This window comes from Amphiura filiformis, chromosome 4, assembly GCF_039555335.1.
Source record: "Amphiura filiformis chromosome 4, Afil_fr2py, whole genome shotgun sequence".
Taxonomy (NCBI): domain Eukaryota; kingdom Metazoa; phylum Echinodermata; class Ophiuroidea; order Amphilepidida; family Amphiuridae; genus Amphiura; species Amphiura filiformis.
This window is the reverse complement of record NC_092631.1, coordinates 67,485,000-67,504,380: the sequence shown is the minus strand read 5'-3', so window position 1 is coordinate 67,504,380 and position 19,381 is coordinate 67,485,000. Positions and strand designations below refer to the sequence as shown.

The 19,381-nt window shown below is 35.7% G+C and overlaps 1 protein-coding gene across 3 annotated transcripts in view; it reads left to right on the top strand.

Annotated features, from left to right (window-relative positions):
* LOC140151261 (integrin alpha-6-like) overlaps nucleotides 1-19,381 on the top strand; it is a 68,082-nt gene that overhangs the window by 13,248 nt on the left and 35,453 nt on the right. For all 3 annotated transcript variants that reach the window (XM_072173537.1, XM_072173535.1, XM_072173536.1), the window contains exons 2-5: nucleotides 12,183-12,313; nucleotides 15,502-15,572; nucleotides 16,477-16,665; nucleotides 18,482-18,641. In XM_072173537.1, the coding sequence (XP_072029638.1) occupies nucleotides 12,183-12,313; nucleotides 15,502-15,572; nucleotides 16,477-16,665; nucleotides 18,482-18,641 (551 nt within the window). The remainder of the gene's footprint in view (nucleotides 1-12,182; nucleotides 12,314-15,501; nucleotides 15,573-16,476; nucleotides 16,666-18,481; nucleotides 18,642-19,381) is intronic.

The window sequence follows — 19,381 nt, the reverse complement described above, 5'->3', positions numbered from 1 at the left end:
CAGCGGGATATGAGATGAATAATACATAGTAAATTACCATGAATGTGATGAGGCATAGACCCACTGTGTCAATTTATGTCAATACAAAATAATGTGCAGTTATGAATATGATGACAAAGAGTGCGTCTATGAGAAGTGTTTACTTATTGTTCTGGTGATGTCAAATCTGTCACCATTCAAAAAATTACCATAATTTTAATTAAATTTCATATTATTCCTTTGTCTTTTGCCCCATGCATGAGCACTTGTACTGTCTTTGTCCTGATTGATTCATTTCATGATAATAATCATCTTAGTATCCAATCGAGTGTGTAACCCAAGCATCACAGACTGACTGTTTTATCAAACAAACAAACAAACAAATAAACAAATCGTCAGATTGATATGTAGCCTACAACCATAGTGCCCTGATGAGCAGTGACTATGCTTTTACAGATAAGCCCTTATGACAGTTGTTTTTTGATGATAGCAGTTTGGGTTCCTGGAAGATAACTTGATGTGTACAACTGTGTACACATAAAATATAATAAAGGGAATTAACATCATAACTTGTTGGTCATTAGTTTTGATTTATGTATTTACTAAATAAATACACCCACAAGTTGCACTTGAGTGAGAAAGATGTGGTTTCACCCCATGGATACTGTGTGTGTTGATGCCACTTGAGTGAGAAAGATGTGGTTTCACCCCATGGATACTGTGTGTGTTGATGCCACTTGAGTGAGAAAGATGTGGTTTCACCCCATGGATACTGTGTGTGTTGATGCCACTTGAGTGAGAAAGATGTGGTTTCACCCCATGGATACTGTGTGTGTTGATGCCACTTGAGTGAGAAAGATGTGGTTTCACCCCATGGATACTGTGTGTGTTGATGCCACTTGAGTGAGAAAGATGTGGTTTCACCCCATGGATACTGTGTGTGTTGATGCCACTTGAGTGAGAAAGATGTGGTTTCACCCCATGGATACTGTGTGTGTTGATGCCACTTGAGTGAGAAAGATGTGGTTTCACCCCATGGATACTGTGTGTGTTGATGCCACTTGAGTGAGAAAGATGTGGTTTCACCCCATGGATACTGTGTGTGTTGATGCCACTTGAGTGAGAAAGATGTGGTTTCACCCCATGGATACTGTGTGTGTTGATGCCACTTGAGTGAGAAAGATGTGGTTTCACCCCATGGATACTGTGTGTGTTGATGCCACTTGAGTGAGAAAGATGTGGTTTCACCCCATGGATACTGTGTGTGTTGATGCCACTTGAGTGAGAAAGATGTGGTTTCACCCCATGGATACTGTGTGTGTTGATGCCACTTGAGTGAGAAAGATGTGGTTTCACCCCATGGATACTGTGTGTGTTGATGCCACTTGAGTGAGAAAGATGTGGTTTCACCCCATGGATACTGTGTGTGTTGATGCCACTTGAGTGAGAAAGATGTGGTTTCACCCCATGGATACTGTGTGTGTTGATGCCACTTGAGTGAGAAAGATGTGGTTTCACCCCATGGATACTGTGTGTGTTGATGCCACTTGAGTGAGAAAGATGTGGTTTCACCCCATGGATACTGTGTGTGTTGATGCCACTTGAGTGAGAAAGATGTGGTTTCACCCCATGGATACTGTGTGTGTTGATGCCACTTGAGTGAGAAAGATGTGGTTTCACCCCATGGATACTGTGTGTGTTGATGCCACTTGAGTGAGAAAGATGTGGTTTCACCCCATGGATACTGTGTGTGTTGATGCCACTTGAGTGAGAAAGATGTGGTTTCACCCCATGGATACTGTGTGTGGTGATGCCACTTGAGTGAGAAAGATGTGGTTTCACCCCATGGATACTGTGTGTGTTGATGCCACTTGAGTGAGAAAGATGTGGTTTCACCCCATGGATACTGTGTGTGTTGATGCCACTTGAGTGAGAAAGATGTGGTTTCACCCCATGGATACTGTGTGTGTTGATGCCACTTGAGTGAGAAAGATGTGGTTTCACCCCATGGATACTGTGTGTGTTGATGCCACTTGAGTGAGAAAGATGTGGTTTCACCCCATGGATACTGTGTGTGTTGATGCCACTTGAGTGAGAAAGATGTGGTTTCACCCCATGGATACTGTGTGTGTTGATGCCACTTGAGTGAGAAAGATGTGGTTTCACCCCATGGATACTGTGTGTGTTGATGCCACTTGAGTGAGAAAGATGTGGTTTCACCCCATGGATACTGTGTGTGTTGATGCCACTTGAGTGAGAAAGATGTGGTTTCACCCCATGGATACTGTGTGTGTTGATGCCACTTGAGTGAGAAAGATGTGGTTTCACCCCATGGATACTGTGTGTGTTGATGCCTCCTTCTCACTCAAGTGGAACTGATAGGTGCATTCAGTAAAATAGATAAATACTGACAAGATATTTGGAAATGTATGCTGTTCTTTATGTCCCAGATACATGTAGGTGGTAACTCTTTTAATTTACGAAAATACCTTATCCAGTTGGCAACACCCCTCCACACACACACAGCAAAGTTACCTGCATGATATAGAGTGAACAAAGAGATTAATGACACAGTTTTGCATTTGTTGTGTGTAAATAAAAGTAGGGCATTCATAACATGGACTTTTTTTACCTGTTGTCATCATGGTCATTCACTTAATTAGAGCTGCTTGAATTAGCTGTTAAAATATAATGGAAATGAAACTAAATTCCTAATTACCTGGCTGAAATGTGATCCAATTTGAAAGTGACCATTTGCAGAGTGGCATGGAAGGGTGTGTAATACTATATTAATATTGATACATATATAACTATCTTGAAAAAATGCCAGTGTGCCCACAGAATTACAACATATATATTTCAGTAAGTTATGGTCCACTGCAAGTGCTCCAGACATGTTTGATGTCAAAATAAAAAAAAGTGAATAATAATATCAATAAAAGTAAAATGATTCTAATGAAAGATGATTGATGATGATGACTTTGATGATGATGACAACAATTGATGGTGATGAAGATGATGATGAAGATGATTCAACGGTGATGATGATGACAATGATGTATGATTTGAAAATAACAGCATAATTAACCAAGTATGTAGGCTTATACCTGGCTATCAAATATTACTTGTAGTTTCACTTTTTTTCCCTGGACACCCTGTATGAAACTGAAGCCTCTCTAAAACAATTTTGTTTATGAAGCAAGATTGTCTTACAAGCTGACCATCAGTATACCGATTGACAAATTGTAAATGTGTAGGATTATATGAAGTGAAGAAGTGACTGGACCGAAGCCATGTATGACAAACTCAATCATCATACAATTCTTGTTAACCAAGCATAGTTTACATCAATATAAGCGATAAGAATATGATATTATAAACAATTTATTGTAACATCATGTGAATGGAATGGTATGTAATATATTGGATACTTGTATAAATACCATGATTGAATACAGTCAATGAAGGAAGGAATTATTCCCAGAATTATTGTGAATGATTAGTGTAAAATAATATTGCCTTGTAAAAAAATACTGTAGCATTTTGTGTAGATTGTGGATCATCAAATAAGATGCCCTTCTATGAGGTGAAATAGAGTGCCATCACTATGGACTAAAATGGCCTCATAGCAGATGATGTAGTTCCCATTCTGTCGGTAGGCATGATGTCACTTGTAATAGATCGCTTCTTCCCATTGGTTGTGCTTCCTGAGATTTGGCTGATATTTTTGATATAGCCTAATTATACTATAGGCAAAGGTTATTTTAAACAATTTATCAAAAGATAGAATTATGATGAGTAAAATCATGCTCTACATGCTCCTATGTAACATATCGGGAGATATTTGTGATTAGCCAATTAATGTGTAAATTAACGATCTGTTGAGGGTTACATAGTGTGTCATCCTGTTGATACCTCAAATGAATGCTGAGACAAGTATTTGTTCTCTAATGAGCAGTTTCTTTTCTTAGATGCTGCGATGCTTAGGGGTATAAATTCTTGGTTGTGCATATTTCCCTTGCAATAAAGATCTACATTGTATGTTAACTAATACACATTCAAAGTTCTCTACTGAAATGATGCCATGGATAACAATTTGGTCGATCCTTCATGTAATTATTTCGTGTAAGCTACATGTAATCCTAACCCTAATCCTAACCCTAACCCTAATCCTAACCATAACCCTTACCCCTTACCCTTACCCTAACCCTAACCCTAATCCTAACCCTAACCCTAATATTGTGTATAATTACATGAGGGAGTAACCAACAATTTGCTTGAATTACCCTCACCAGCATGAATCATGCATGCAAATGAATGTAAACACAGTGACATCTCAAAAAGTAAATACCCCCTTATTTGAGGACAATAACTCAAAATTGGGCCAATCAAATTTTCAAAGTGAAAATGACAAAAAGAAACCCGATATATGCTCTGTAATTATGAGCAAGATTTCAATAATTGATTGAATAATATAGGGTATTTTGCTAGTAGAAATATTGATATGTACAGGTCCCTAAAAATCAAAATAGGCAAAAATAAATTAATAAAACTCATCACACTGATGAACAAAATAAGAATAAAATCAAGCTCAGTATATGCTTGAACTTGAATATTTGAAGTCCAAGTATCTACAGAGCTATCTCTGTGATAGCAATTAGAGGTAATCTATAGCGCATAGTAACATATTTCATCATAATTGGATGGATTATGATATATCTGTGCTGTCATATACTATGTGTCCTCTACAGATGATGAGCAAATCAGTTCTACATCATAGAACACACTAAGCAATAGTAAGCATGTCCACATGCAGGGCTTTTTGTGTGTAAAGTGTGAAATAATTGAAATTGTGTATTAATTATCTAAAAGTGAAAGATGTGTTATTTAAATTGTTATCTTTGAAACAAAAAATTTGGCAAAAAAAGTGTAAAATGTCTTATTTGTCTTTTTAAATACATGGCTGCCGGCTTTCCCTAGCAGGCTATGTTAGTACATAGACTATGACTTTGACAAAGGTGCCAAAATTTAAATTTGGATGATTTTTACGATCCTCTGATTAGAAAATCACTGAATAGGCTTTTAGCAATGTGGTTCTTGAGCAAAAACTTGAAGAAATCAATCTTGTGTAGCCTTGATAGTGTCCTGAGTCCCAAATTAAAGCTTCCGGTTTCAATTTCAAAAGCTGACATCATCAGGCATCGCAAACCTCCAGAATTCCTTCAATGGAGTCATGTTTACATGCAGTCAGAGATTGACTAGGAATTGCAATTCTTATGTACGCCAATCCTCAAGAATTCTTGATCGTCTGAACACCCCTATCATGGAACACAATTACAGACTGATACTGATATTTTATTTTATTTCAGATTTTGTATGTTTAATGTTTTAATTTATTCAGAATTATCAAATATTTTGTTAGCTGGAATCACTAAAAGATCAATTTAAGATTTAATTTATATTTCAAATATGCTGAGTGTACATAAATGGGTGGAATATTGGATTTGAAATTATATGGTGGTTAGAATTTTTAATATTTGGTGTGTTTGGATTCATTGATGGCATGGTTAGGCAAGGGTAGAAATAGCTTCTGGGCTTGTTTTTTTTTTCTGTGTAATATTAATAATTACATACTGTACTAGTATGTAGCATTTGTATAGCGCAGTCAGGATGATCAGATGATTTTAACATATAATGGCCACTCATAAATGTGTTAATGGAAATATGGTAGTCTACTTCGAGAGCCCCTTTTGAAATTCATACTTCAATATCAATTCTCCTCTCACAATGATTACAAGTTGAGAACGATAACCGCTCCCATCCGAAAAAACGTGATGCCCTGAGATATGTACTACATGTATGTAGAGCGGTCACTGGGTGTGTGTTGTTTTTAGATGGGCACAGATGGTTGAATTGTTTATCAAAGAGGGACTGCAAAGTAGTCTAGAAATATGGAAGCAGGTTAATGTGGATGGTTGCATAAAATGATTCTCTTTTTAGTGATATCTTTGTTTTGTTCCTTGATTACTTTTCTTTCTTTCTTTCATTCTGGTTATATCCAGGGGCCAAGTAAGCATTTAAAAACATTTCTAAATAGAATTTTAATACAACAATTATTTTTATATGAAGCAATTTCAGTTCATGTAAGTGGAATGTGGTAGTTTTTTAGGTTCATCATAGGAATAACACGTCCACCCACCCACCCACACAATAGAGTTTGCACATTTATGTTATTATCAACATGATTTGCTATGATAGGAGGGGTAGAACCGGCTTCAGGCCTGTAGTCAGTTGTTTTGGTTGGTTTTTTTTTGGGGGGGGAGGAAGATGCGGATTTTCCAAATGCAGACATTTCCAAGTGTAATCTTCATTCTTGCCAAAAGCTAGTGCTATAGGAGGGGTTAGGAATTCACCATCAGATAAGCATGCAGATAATGGAAAGAGGCCTTTGTTCAAGGGTTACAGAAAAATAAATGCCTTCAAAAAGAAAGTCACCAACTGTTGAGCATGTTGAGTGGTCATTTGACACAATTAATTAGCAAAACAAAAACATTTTCTTATCAATTTTATTGGTTTCAATTTTAACCAATCACCAAACAAGTGGGAACTATCATAATTGTGAAGAATTTGACTCATTAAAAATGAACAATAGAAAATTGTTTTACACAGCAACCTGTAAAACCAGGTCAAGTTTAGATGACCTGTAAGGCAAGTATTCCTTTGCTTGTTGAGTATTTTCCCAAAGGGGAAATTTGTTACAAGCAGTGGTTTATTTCTCAATGGAACAAAGTGTCAATTACCTCATGACCTAGAATTAACTGCACAAATACAATGAACTGTATCCAAAATGTGGACCAATTTAAATGGTTTTGCAAATGTAGGGCACCATAGACCCTGGAGGTTCTATGAGGGCACAGAGAAGAGAGAGAACTGTTTTTCCAGGGTCTATGCCCGGGTCTATGGTTATTTTGTAGCATAGCAGTGGTCAAGTACTGATGGTATAACAGACCCTCCCTGGCAGTGGCACCAACCAATATTGGAATCCAGTTATCATGCCCTGGGTGAGGGGGCTCCAGTGCTGAGCCTGTTCGTGGCGAGGGCATCGCAATCTCAGGAACTGACCCAGTTCCATTGTTAAAGTTCAATGAAATCTCCAGATACTGTAGATGCAGATTAGTATTAATTTCAAATGATGTTACACATTTATTTTCCACAGCTTTAGACACACATTGATCCCTTGAAATTTGGTTTAGTCACCTTATCTATGTCATTTTGACAACAGGCACTGTGATGCTTTGAAATACATTTAGATAATTTTTCATTCAGTTTGTAAAAAGTTCGCCCAGAGACTGACCAAATTTGCATTTCAAGATCAAAATGACAAAAATCATGCAAAAAATGTCATGCCACAGTAGATTTAGTACCTCTCATGAGCTTACAGTCAAACTGTATTTTCATCCTGACTTGATAGATTAAAAAGGAGCGAGTCCAATCCACTTGAACCTGTTCCCTCATACACCATATAGGAAGATGTTGAATAATTTGTCAAACACATGCATGTCTTTATCTATCAGCACACAGCTACAAAATGAATTGCCTTGTGACAACGACGAGAATTCTTGAAATCAAACTTGTCATCAACATTAGCCCTTTTCACAAATTGCTTTTTCCGAATGCCTGTATCTCGCTGCATTTTATTTTTGTTCAATAAAGATGTTACTATCATTTGAAGTAGGGCACTGCTTGCAGCATAATATTAATGAGTTAAAAATTATTTAGTGTTTGCAATAATATATGCTGATTTTGTCATAATTATTGTTACATTTTAGGTTGGGTTGATCATGCAGCAGCAAATTGGGCTCTTACAGTTGAAATCCATACACCCCTGTGGAAGACATGACCTTAAACACAGGGAGTGTGAATTTCAAATGGGGTTACCTGAATGGGTTCTTCCATTCATTACACCCCCTGTTTGGGAGATTTATTTAAGGTCATGTCTTCCATAGGGTGTATGGATTTCAATTGGAATAGCCCAACGATGGTTTGACCTGATGTTATGTTACGCTGAACCCGCAGTTCTTTTTCTACATGTTTTTACCTTTTTCCAAGAATGATGTATAATTGCGGCCCTCAGGTGCCAATACAGAAAGGATTTCAAGCTACTCAGAATGCACCATCACTATGCTGCATAATATTATAGGCTTAATATATTTTCACAGAATTGTTGTGATTCCAAGGTGCAGAATTCAACATTTTCACATGGTCATAATTGGGTGGGTTCATCCAATCTATTACAGCCCAATTAGTTAGCCAGTTTTTAATTGTTCCTAATTTTTCTCTTGTGAAAATAAACCTCACTGTTGTTCACTGTGTATTTAATAATACAAAGTGAAAGCTACATAATATGTGAGTGTTCATCAGCAACAAAAAACTGTTCTACTACGGTTGGACGGACTTGTCAAGTAGGGTTGGTCGGTTGGGATTTTTTTTCTGGAGGCAAAATGACCCTAAAGATCACAAAAAGCTAGAAATATCTGAAATTTGTTTGCAAATTTTTTGAAAAAAGAAAGTGTAATTCAAAATATTGACCTGTATTTCAACATTTTATATTAAACCCTCCTCATAATTTAAGCAGAATCTCATAACCTGCTTGGTGAAATAATTGTTTCCTTAAAAAGAGCACAGCATACCCACTTATCATGTGTATGGTGAACATTGGGACTTGATTTCCCTCTTGTGTGTACTAATTACATGTAGAATGAGAAGCATAATTAGAAATAATTATTTTGTTTCATTCGGGCATGTTCGCAAGACTAGTTTTGATTTATAAAAGTAGTGTAATTTTTGTCTTGGATTCCGCACTGTAAGCATCATACGTTTCTCTGCTAAGTGCTGTTAAGCGAAAGATATTAGATTACACACCAAATACTCATTTGAGATTGTATGACTATGACTCCTTCACCAAGTATTGAACATGACCTACATGGATTCTTGGTAATTAGAAATTGACTCATCGTAGGTCATTGGTGATGATCATAGTGAATAGAGAATAGTTGCAGGTGCTCGTATGGTTGTAAGCTGTTGGCATTGATGGCTATGTAGTAGTGGCTTACTTATGTGTGACATCTCACAGGTCAAGCCAATTCTTGTCTAAATAAGCATAGTTAAACATGAGCAATGGTGAATTCCAATTGATTATGACAAGTCGTGGATGTTATATAATCCGAGGGGGGGGGGGGGCACTCCCACTTTGGAGGTGACACGGATGTAGGGCTGTTAAGACTCCCTTTTTCAGCGTCGCTGTCACCTAAAGACCCCATATTTTTTACAAACACATGCTCTGTCACCCGAAGATCCCCTATTTTTCCATTTGATCTGCCACTCAAAGACCTGTTCAATTTGAACAGCAACTTTCATTTATCACTGATTTTGTTACTTATTTTGAAAAAAACAAACAAAGAAATTTGAAGCAATTTAGAACTAGAAATTTGATGTTCTGTGGTGCTGTTTTTGACTCTCACCCAAAGGTCATGTTCTCACCAAATGACCCAATATTTTTTACATTTTGCTCTCACTGAATCATGCTCTCACCCCATGATCCCATATTTCTTACATTTTGCTCTCATGGAATGCCCCTTACTGCGAAAGTGCCAGCCCTACACCTATATCCATTTCATATTGAAGGGACCCCCGGAATTTAATTATGAGATGTGGGGGTCTCAACTTTGGTTTGGGTGGGGATGTGCGGCTGAGACTCTGAAAAACTACCCTGGAACTTTCACCCAGATTTGATGAAAAACAAACCTGAAAATACCACACATAGGAACCTTTTTGAGAAAATTTTGAAAAAACACCCTTTTTTAAGCCAAATTTTCACAATATTGAGGGCCATCAATAAACCAAAATGGCTGAAAATGCACTCTGAATCTGCTACACATTCCCATATCATTTCCACTAAGAACCCCCTCCTCCAAATTAAACCCAATACCTAAATTTATCCTTTGTTCTTGAATCTACTAATTAATTAATGTCAGTTCATCTCAATTACTGCATGATGAACGATAGTCAGAATGAATTTTGAATGCTATGGGTTCTTTGTTCCATGTTCAAGGGCAATGAAGGGCCACACATATTTCTAAGGTGCCTACTTGAGGGCCAAATACACAGGTCTGCATTTCTTATGTTTTCCATTATATTTGAGAGCAAATCAAAGGCTAATACAATTGGTTTGGAGGGCCTGCTGTCCTCCTATGAACTCCTGACATACATGTGGGGTCTTTTGGGTACACAAGGCAAAAATGCTGCTGGTTTTACATAGGAAAGCACCTTGAAGGCCTCTATCGTGGCAGCTTGATTAGTTGGTGAACCCCCATCTTGTCCCCATACCGATGCTGCTATATATCTAATTGATCTGACGCAAGCGTATTCTCACTCCATGTTAGGTTTTTGTCTGTGTGAAGCTATTGTATGCTATTGTAGGAGTGTGATATCTATTGCTAACACCTGCAATGGCACCACTTAAAGTAAATGGAGTGATTTGGCAAGTGAAATCACTTTCTCTTTTTTCATGATATTCTTGCCTTAAATCCTACAAAATTAAAAAAAATTTAAAGTAAAAATATTAAGTTTTTTAAAATATTAAGTTAACTTAATATTTCGGAAATATTCACATTATCTGAAACAACTATGAACAGCAAAAATAGTTTAACACATTTTTTCGCTTTATCTCAGCATAAATGTTAAGCTTCATAGCATCATTATCAATATGGCTCTAATTATCTGAATACAATGTGTACACACATATTATATTATGACGCGCACAAGTCAGTAAAGATTATGATTCCGTCTTAATAAATATATCTAATCTTGATTTTGTAAAAAATTACCAGAACTAAGATTATTTGTACTCATATTTATAAGTTTCAATTCATGCGTAAGTAGTAGTACACCACAATAACATCACATAGGCCTATGTCCTAAATTTGTTGAAAATTTTCAAATGAAAAATGAAAATGTAATCAGAAATTTAGAATCCTTTTCATGGATCACATACATTTTATACGTATTTAAGGGTTAGCAGCTCTTTGAATGTGTCAGCGATTCCCAGCTCAGGGATGGATGAAGGTGACATAATAGTTACATTTGTAAAATGTTTAGGGGCCTAAAAGAGATAAGCCATATAGGTACATTGTGTTTGTTTCATTGTTTTAATTTGTCCGCTAGGTTTAATTTAGTTTCAAATGTGATACTTTAATAAAATGTATTATTGATGAGCGATTCCGATCTGACCAATCAGCTGGGTTGTTTGTTCATGGTTTGGAAAGAACAAGCATATTTGTTGGTAGAAATTGGCTGTTCATTGTTAGCGATGGGACTAGCGACTGATGGGACTAGTGACTGTGCAGGTTGGAATTAAAACTAATTGCTTTCAGCATATTTATATTTCAGGTGTACCATCTAAGCTGTGTTAGACAATACAGGTTATTATGTGACTAACAATAACAAGCACCTGCATCGACACACGATGTCTAATTATCAATACTAGAAATGTTGAATCTTTGTCTTGCTTGTTAAATGGCAGATATAATTATGTAGGTGTGAATCCTGAATAAGGATCGGTGCAGTTGACAAAATGCTTTGCATAACTACATGTAGTTTCTTATAAAGAAAAAAAAAGAACTGATACAACTTCATGTCTATTATTGTTAAACTGTGATGTATTTAAATCAAGCTGTTGCCACTTTAGAATTAGAAGACATACTGGCTTCATTAGTGATACTACAAACTTTTTATTTGACGTATAATATTTGATGTATCGTATCTATGTTATTTAATCTAATCCCATTCTATTTCCAGTAATGTTTAAGTTCTAACGAATGTTTGATGACGTGAAATCGATTATATATTTCTACCAGGTATTATACGTAACATTATCGATTTTACGACATCAAACATTCGTTAGATCTTAAACATTAGTGGAAATAGAATGGGACTAGATTAAATAACATAGATATGTTATATCAAATATTATATGTCGAATACTCGGAGTCTGTAGCGGCCATTAGGGTGTATTTCAAAGGGTGAAGATGTTTATTATTTGTCTATATTGTTGCTTCAATTTGTACAATTTGAATTTCTCAGCATGCTGTTCAAGCTACTTAAATATTCACAATACTTTTTTTGTTATTTTTGATATTTTTCAGAATGCTAGTAGGATCACCGAAGTTCAAAGCATCTCAAGGGTTACCAAAACCAGAGGGGGGCGTGTTTCAATGTCCGCTTACATCTTATTTAAATGATTGTCAACAAATAGAATTAAATAGTACTGGCAATGGTAAGTAATTGGTAATATGTAATTACAAGATCCAAGTAATAGCATTTCAGTTCCCCTGCATCATCTACTCTAGTAGACTGAAGCTTTTATTCATCTATTGAAAAGCTGACCATCATATGAAAATTTTGACCTTTTGTATTGAAGATATACATGAAGTTTCTCACAAGACCTAAAATTTTTGGTCTTTTATGAAACTTCATGTAGGCCTATATCGTCATTGCGGAAGGTCAAAATTTTCATGATGGTTGCCTTTTCCTCCCAACTACATACACTTAAAATTAAAGAAAAAATCATATTATTTGATATCAGAAATACATTCTCTGTATTCAGAATGCAATTTGGTGTATCTGATGTGCTCTCAGGTTCCACGAAAATACTGTGCCAAGGTGGGTGACCGAGTCTTAAAAGTAAGCTTACAATCACAAGCATTTTTACAGTTTACAAGTGTGGAAAGTTAGTCATGCAAAAATGTCCACTTTTACAAGAAGACATTTATGTAGTGACTGAAGAGGTTCACCAGGTCTGTTGATTAATCACCTGTTTGAAGTTTAAAGTTTTTTGTCAAGACCAAAGTAAAAACATGTGTTTTTCTGTCGACAGTTCGCCAGAAAGTCGGCAGAAAAACAGAAGTTTTTCCTTTGGTTTTGACAAAAACTTTTAAATAATTAACATTTATATAGTTATGGGGAGTACACTGGAGATCTAGAGAATAATAAGGTCCACTTGATGTTGTACTACACAAAGCATTTAAATACGGTAGCTTCAGCCATGTGGTATGGTATGCCGTGGTAGATCTAAAATAGAAAGTGATAGTGCGTGTGGTTTTACAGAACTGTAAACATCTGTAAGTAAGATCCACTGTGAGACTACAAGTGCTTTGTGTCATGCATATTAGGCCAAGCAAAGTCGATTTTGAGTTTCCCGTCACCCACCCGCACTTCATTTTCTGACCCTCACTTGAATTCATTATTGTGATTTTCCAAAAAATACCGATAAAAACTGGTTATATTTGAAAAAAAAAAAGATGAATATGCATTTATTTTTTGTGGAAAAATCAAAATCAAAACATACATTTTGCTGTCAACCTTGCAGACTCTTTTTAATATACTTTTGAATCTCATTTGGGCTAAACATCCATCTTCAAGTGAGTGAGCGGCAAATAACAACACATTTTACATGCATGTTGGTCATATAATGAAAGGCAGAAAAATAATGAATAATGAATAATGAAAAAGTTACCTCACTTGTTTTCAGAAATTATGTGACGGGAAACTCAAAATTGACTGTTAGGGGCCTTATGATGAAATGAGCAATCTTACTTAGAATATGAATATGGGTACAATTTTGTCATGAGCCATTTGATCTGGCATGATATTTTTCAAGATTATACCTGAATTTATGTTTAATTTTTTTAATTTCATTATCACGAAGTAGAGCCCTGTTTGTTGCATCTCTTATGATTTGTACCAGAATCCGACCTATTCAAAATTTAAATGATCCAATGAAATTCCTCCATAATTTAGTCCTTCTCCTTGTTAATTTTTCTGGGTGAAATTTTAGTTCAGCAAGAGGTCCATATTCCTACTGTAAAAAAAGCCATTAGGCAACAACAAAAAAAACACCCTTTCAAATGCTTTTTTTCTGGAAGAGACTAACAACTAATCACTCAAAGCTTGAAAAATATGAAAAGAACAAAAAATCTGACAAATTTTAGGAAAAAAAAAACATTTTGAAAATTTTCTGATTTTTTTGTGTCAAAATCAATCCATTTTGGCCATAAAAATGCCATTTTAAATTTCATATAGCTAACAAAAATCGCAAAAACTGGGTCAGTAGGGCCTGTAGAACATGTTCTGATTTTTTTGCTGCCTTACATTTTTATTTCACTTATGGTAAGCCATCAACACTAATTGCTTGACCACTTCTTTAAAATAGTCCATCTTCGCTACTAAAATGCCAACATTTTACCACAGATTAAATTTCATTTCTGTTGTAAATTTGACAGAAACTTTTAGAAAATATTGTACAAAAGTATTGATTAGTGAAAGAATGTGGCGACATCTTTGTGAGGATGATGATGAAGGATTAAGCAATATGTTGTTAGATGTGTAATAAGGTGGCAAAAATTGTATCTATTGAAAATTGCTGCTGGTATCTGGGATATTGGCTGAGAGCTAGGCAAGTGCTGTTGTACCAAATCAGTGTTGCCATAGCCATGATTCTATAGCCCAATTGGGTGATGTCATTTTAACAATTTTCTCTATTTGTGATCATTTCATATTTCGTATATCTCAAAGAATAGAAACCAATCGACATCAAAATTAAAGAATTTCAGAACCCCAGGGTTTGGTCACTTCTATCATTGAAACCATCATTAAAACCAATAAATTACGGTAATAACCAGTAACATTTTTAAGCACAAATATGTTTTGGCAAGTATTTAAAGGAGCCAGCAGCCAAATGATGTTGTGAAATCTCAAGAGGAACGAGTAAAATTGCCTGTGGTTTAAGGGAACCACGGTAATCTCATTATGTAGGACATTGCTCTTTCTGTTGCATGGGACAGCAAAATATAATGTTCAACTCATTAGTATGCATGCAATATAACATCCCATCAAATTACTATGGAGACAAAGAAAACTGACGACAGCATTCTTTTAAACGATGAAATATGTGGCTTTTATAGAACATTATTTTGGATAAAACAAGAATAAAGCAAAATCCAAAATATGTGAAACAAAGGAATTTTAAGATAGTTTCAGGTGTACTGAATTTATTATGCCAGATGAAATATATTTTTTGGTTCTTGTTCAAAGGGTTTTGGAAAAATGATGAGGGAATGAGTTGTTTTGCTAGCAGTTGTAATCTTTTTACAGAATTTAACCCCATGAGAACTACCTGCCAATTGGCTAAAATGAATATTGTGACCAATTTTGAACCAATCAAGGAGGGTATTAATAAGATCATCTGCAAATGCAAGTCTGACCATAAATATTTTAAAGTCTAGTTGTAATTGGCAATTGAAATTAGCATTTCAAGTTATCAACCAATCAGAAATGCTGTTAGATGACCAGTAGTGTCCAGAGGGTTAAAAATTTTTTGATTGGTTATTCAGATTATTATATCGTGTAATTATTAACCAATCAGATTGATTGTTTTATTGATGTTAAATTTTGTTTGTTTTTTAGAGCCAGATGATAAATCTGATCAGTGGCTGGGAGTTACTGTCAGAAGTCAAGGTCAAGGGGGAATTGTAGCTGTAAGTATGCCTACAAAAATGTACATTTACACTATGGACCACAATGGCCTCATCCCAATGGCATAGTTCAATAACCTCAATTAAACACTCATAGTGCAAAATTTGACCTCAAGTTACAGAGTATGAATTTTTGTACCCAAATTTTCTAAGATCATTCATTGAATGTACAAATGTATTGGGGTTAAAGAACTGTGCCCTGATAAATGAACATGTTGTGGATCCTAGTGTTAATGTAATGTGTTACATGATCAAGAGGAAGTCTAATGTTGCTGATATTGATTTTGAGTTATTGATGAAAAAAACAGGTTATAGGCCTAGGTATTCTTCTTTTGTTTTTCAATTTTGCGAATCACTCATATCTGGACAACTGAGTAAATGAATAAAATGAACAAAATCAAAATTGAAAGTTGTTGATATTTCTTTTGATCATTCAGTATTACAAAGAATAAAAACTGATGACTCCTCCAATAATGGAGAAAGAGATAGGGAACCTTCATGCATTTCAAATTAAAGGAATATAAAAAGTTCTATTTCATCCTTAAGACTATGAAATAAGCTTATAAGAAAAGATGGCAGGATAATAAAGAAGAGGCAAATTAGAAAGCCCAGGGAAAGAGATCATAGAAAGTCATACAAGCACTCCTATGTGAAATCACCTCCAAATAGGATGCTGTTTATTAGGACTATGGGGACAGTACTCTCCGACCAGTTAACCAGTGGCACACACAATTCATACAGTTTTTCTATGACATTTCAAACCTATCATCCATAGGATACATTAGAGCACAAAGGGTTGTGAGAGTAGAATGAGACAAAAGGGGGAAGGGGCAAAAGTGTTGGAGCACATGTCTTCTATTGGGAATATACATTGCAGTTTATTGACATTTCCGTTGTTTTTATACAGGCTTGTGCTCATAGATATAAATTAGTATCACCTACTGAAATTAGTGGTCTTGGCAAGTGTTTTCTACGTAAAGCTGATCTATCACCAGATACCATATCAGGAGAATGGACACCATGTAAGAATAAGGCTACTGGCAAGAAAGCTTATGGATACTGCCAGGCTGGCACTGGCTTACATATAGCAGAACCGGTAGGGAACATCAAATCATTTTAATAGCTCACTGTATTGAAGATAAAGTAGGGCATAGGCTAATTGCTGAGTTGCTATGATGAATAGGCTGTATCAAAACAATTGTTACTCATGCATTTTCTAGTGATTACGGACAAGATTGCCACATCAAAATGCAACATAATAATTAATATCCGTACCTAATAAAGTTAAATAAGAAGTTATGGTCCTGTAAATTGATCATTTCAAGAGAACCCAATGCTACATTTGGAAGAAGCTGGCTTTTCAATAAACATTTAAACTGATGGGTAATAATCATTTTGATACAGCCTTCCTGATTTTTCTGATATTTTTTTGAGGGGTGCCAGTTTTTATTGAAACTTGTAAATGGTGGACACATGTTTCAGAGGAAATGTTGTGTATCTATGAAAGGAGATCTTTAAACCATATGTTATACATATATACATACAAGTAAAAGGGAAATTCATACCGTCCCACCATGCAATATTCAGAATCTCATTAAACTAGCATATAATCGGTAATTTGGACAACTTGAGACAATTATTTTGAGGATTGAAATCATACTTTCAAGATGTATCTGTCTCTGGAGATATTCTGTGAACCTGTATTTAAAGCAAAGAATGAGAAGTCGTTGTCTGCATCACATACTGTGTTTCACACACTTTAGCGTGTGCGTGTTGACAACAATGGGAATGATCGATTATAAGCCCTAGGTAATTCCTTGTAAAATGTAGTATTTAATTTGATTAATATTTGGTATACTATATTTATTTAAATTGAAATGTTTAAGAATGAGAATAAAGGTATTGTTTTTAGCCGCTGTCGTGCATTTATCGTCTCATATAACACGCGACATCATTGTTTCACCTCATTGTTTTACTTTAAAAGATAATTATGTCGCCCTTTATATGAGACGATATAGATGCACGACAGCAGCTAAAAACAATACCTTTATTCTATAAAGAAAACGTCACACAAGGCAGCCTTTTGAGATATGACAGTATGTGAAGCAGACAACAAGCTGTGTGATTTAATGTAATTTCAGAAATGCATCATGGGAAGGCATAATTTTTCCTACTGAGAGGGAAACCAAAGAGGAAGCACACATGCCAGATGGCCCATGGTGCCAGAGTCAAGCAAAGTGCAAGTTTAAGTGGTGTAATGTGTGCCATCTTAAAAACATAATTTCAGTAAAATGGATGAAAAATAGCAATGAAATGATTTAAAAACAGAATTAATGAATCATATATGCTCAAAATATACAGTCTGTCCACTTAGAAGTACAAACCAAATCTGTGGCATCGGGGGTCGATGCTTTGCATCACACGCGAGCGCGACGCAACGCGTAAAGAGCGTAGTGCACAAATCGCGCAGCAGTTGGCGTGCCATAGAAGCATTGCACTGAATTATTATTCTCATACCTCCAGTTTCCGAGGTCTATTTACTTTGTACTTCTAGGTGGACAGACTATAGCAACTCTTTGTGGAAGACGCATATTTTTTTTTTTTTCCAAAACATCACAAACTACTAATAAATTGAATGTTGAATGTATGAATTTATTGGATGCTTTGGGTCTAACTAAAAACCTATGTGCAATTAAAAACAAAATGAGGCATATAAAATTTCACCAATTCTGAATTTGAAGAAAAGAAAAACAAAGAAATTTGAACCCCATGCCTTAGTCTGCCCCACTTAGGTTTGTACATGCATGTCACATCAAGAATTGTCCACCATAGGTAAGTCAGTTTAGATTCACTAATCTATAATACTACATGTATAATCAACTTTGGCTTAATTATTATTTTAAATCTTGCAGACTACTAGCGATGAACTTCCACTCTGGGTAGCAGGAATCCCTGGTGCAGGAGATTGGAGGGGTGGTCTGATGGCTACTAGTCCATTTATTGATGGAGATTTTGACAATCTGGAAAGCAACCTGGATGACTCTGTAGGTGTAGGTCTCAACAGTTACTTAGGTAGGTGCAAATAGATCAGTTTCATACAAAAAATCACAACTTTTTGCGCTTAAAATCCTAATTTATACAGGTATCCATAGCCCTAAAATGAGTTGATGAAGGGAGCGCACACTAAATAAACCTCTTATTGAAATACGCTTGAAAATATAAGAAGTATCTTCATTTTTCTACCACATATGACAATATCATCCTCATTTTCAGCTTGCACAAATGCCTCCTTATCATTTCCACCCATGGATTAGTGTTTTTTTTGGTCCAACCTTTTGACTAGACCAAGATGCACCAATGTGATATTATGAACATTGATCAATATCTTTTAATTTGATCATAACAAACAATCATTGCTAATCATCTTGTGCATAAGGGACTTGTTTGCAGTATGGACATACAGTGTATGCTTTACCAAAACTATCAAGGGTTACAAAGGATTGGTTTTTGTGCTCCCTATAAAACTTTGTTATTGTATTTTACATCCAGGAACACAGTCTATGAACCATGGTCATCCCACAGTTCCTGCATGTCCACTGCTGTACATGTACAGAGATTTCTAATGTGTGTGACATCATTTGCCTGAGTTTACAAACTTACACATACATTCACACTAAAGTTTGTTTGGTTTATATAAGATAGAAATTATTCGGTTTTTGTTACTGCGCTAGTTACTTATTACGCAACGCACACCTAGCGTAAGCATTGCGCCCAACAGTGTGCATGCCATTCTATATCAATACACAGTGTTA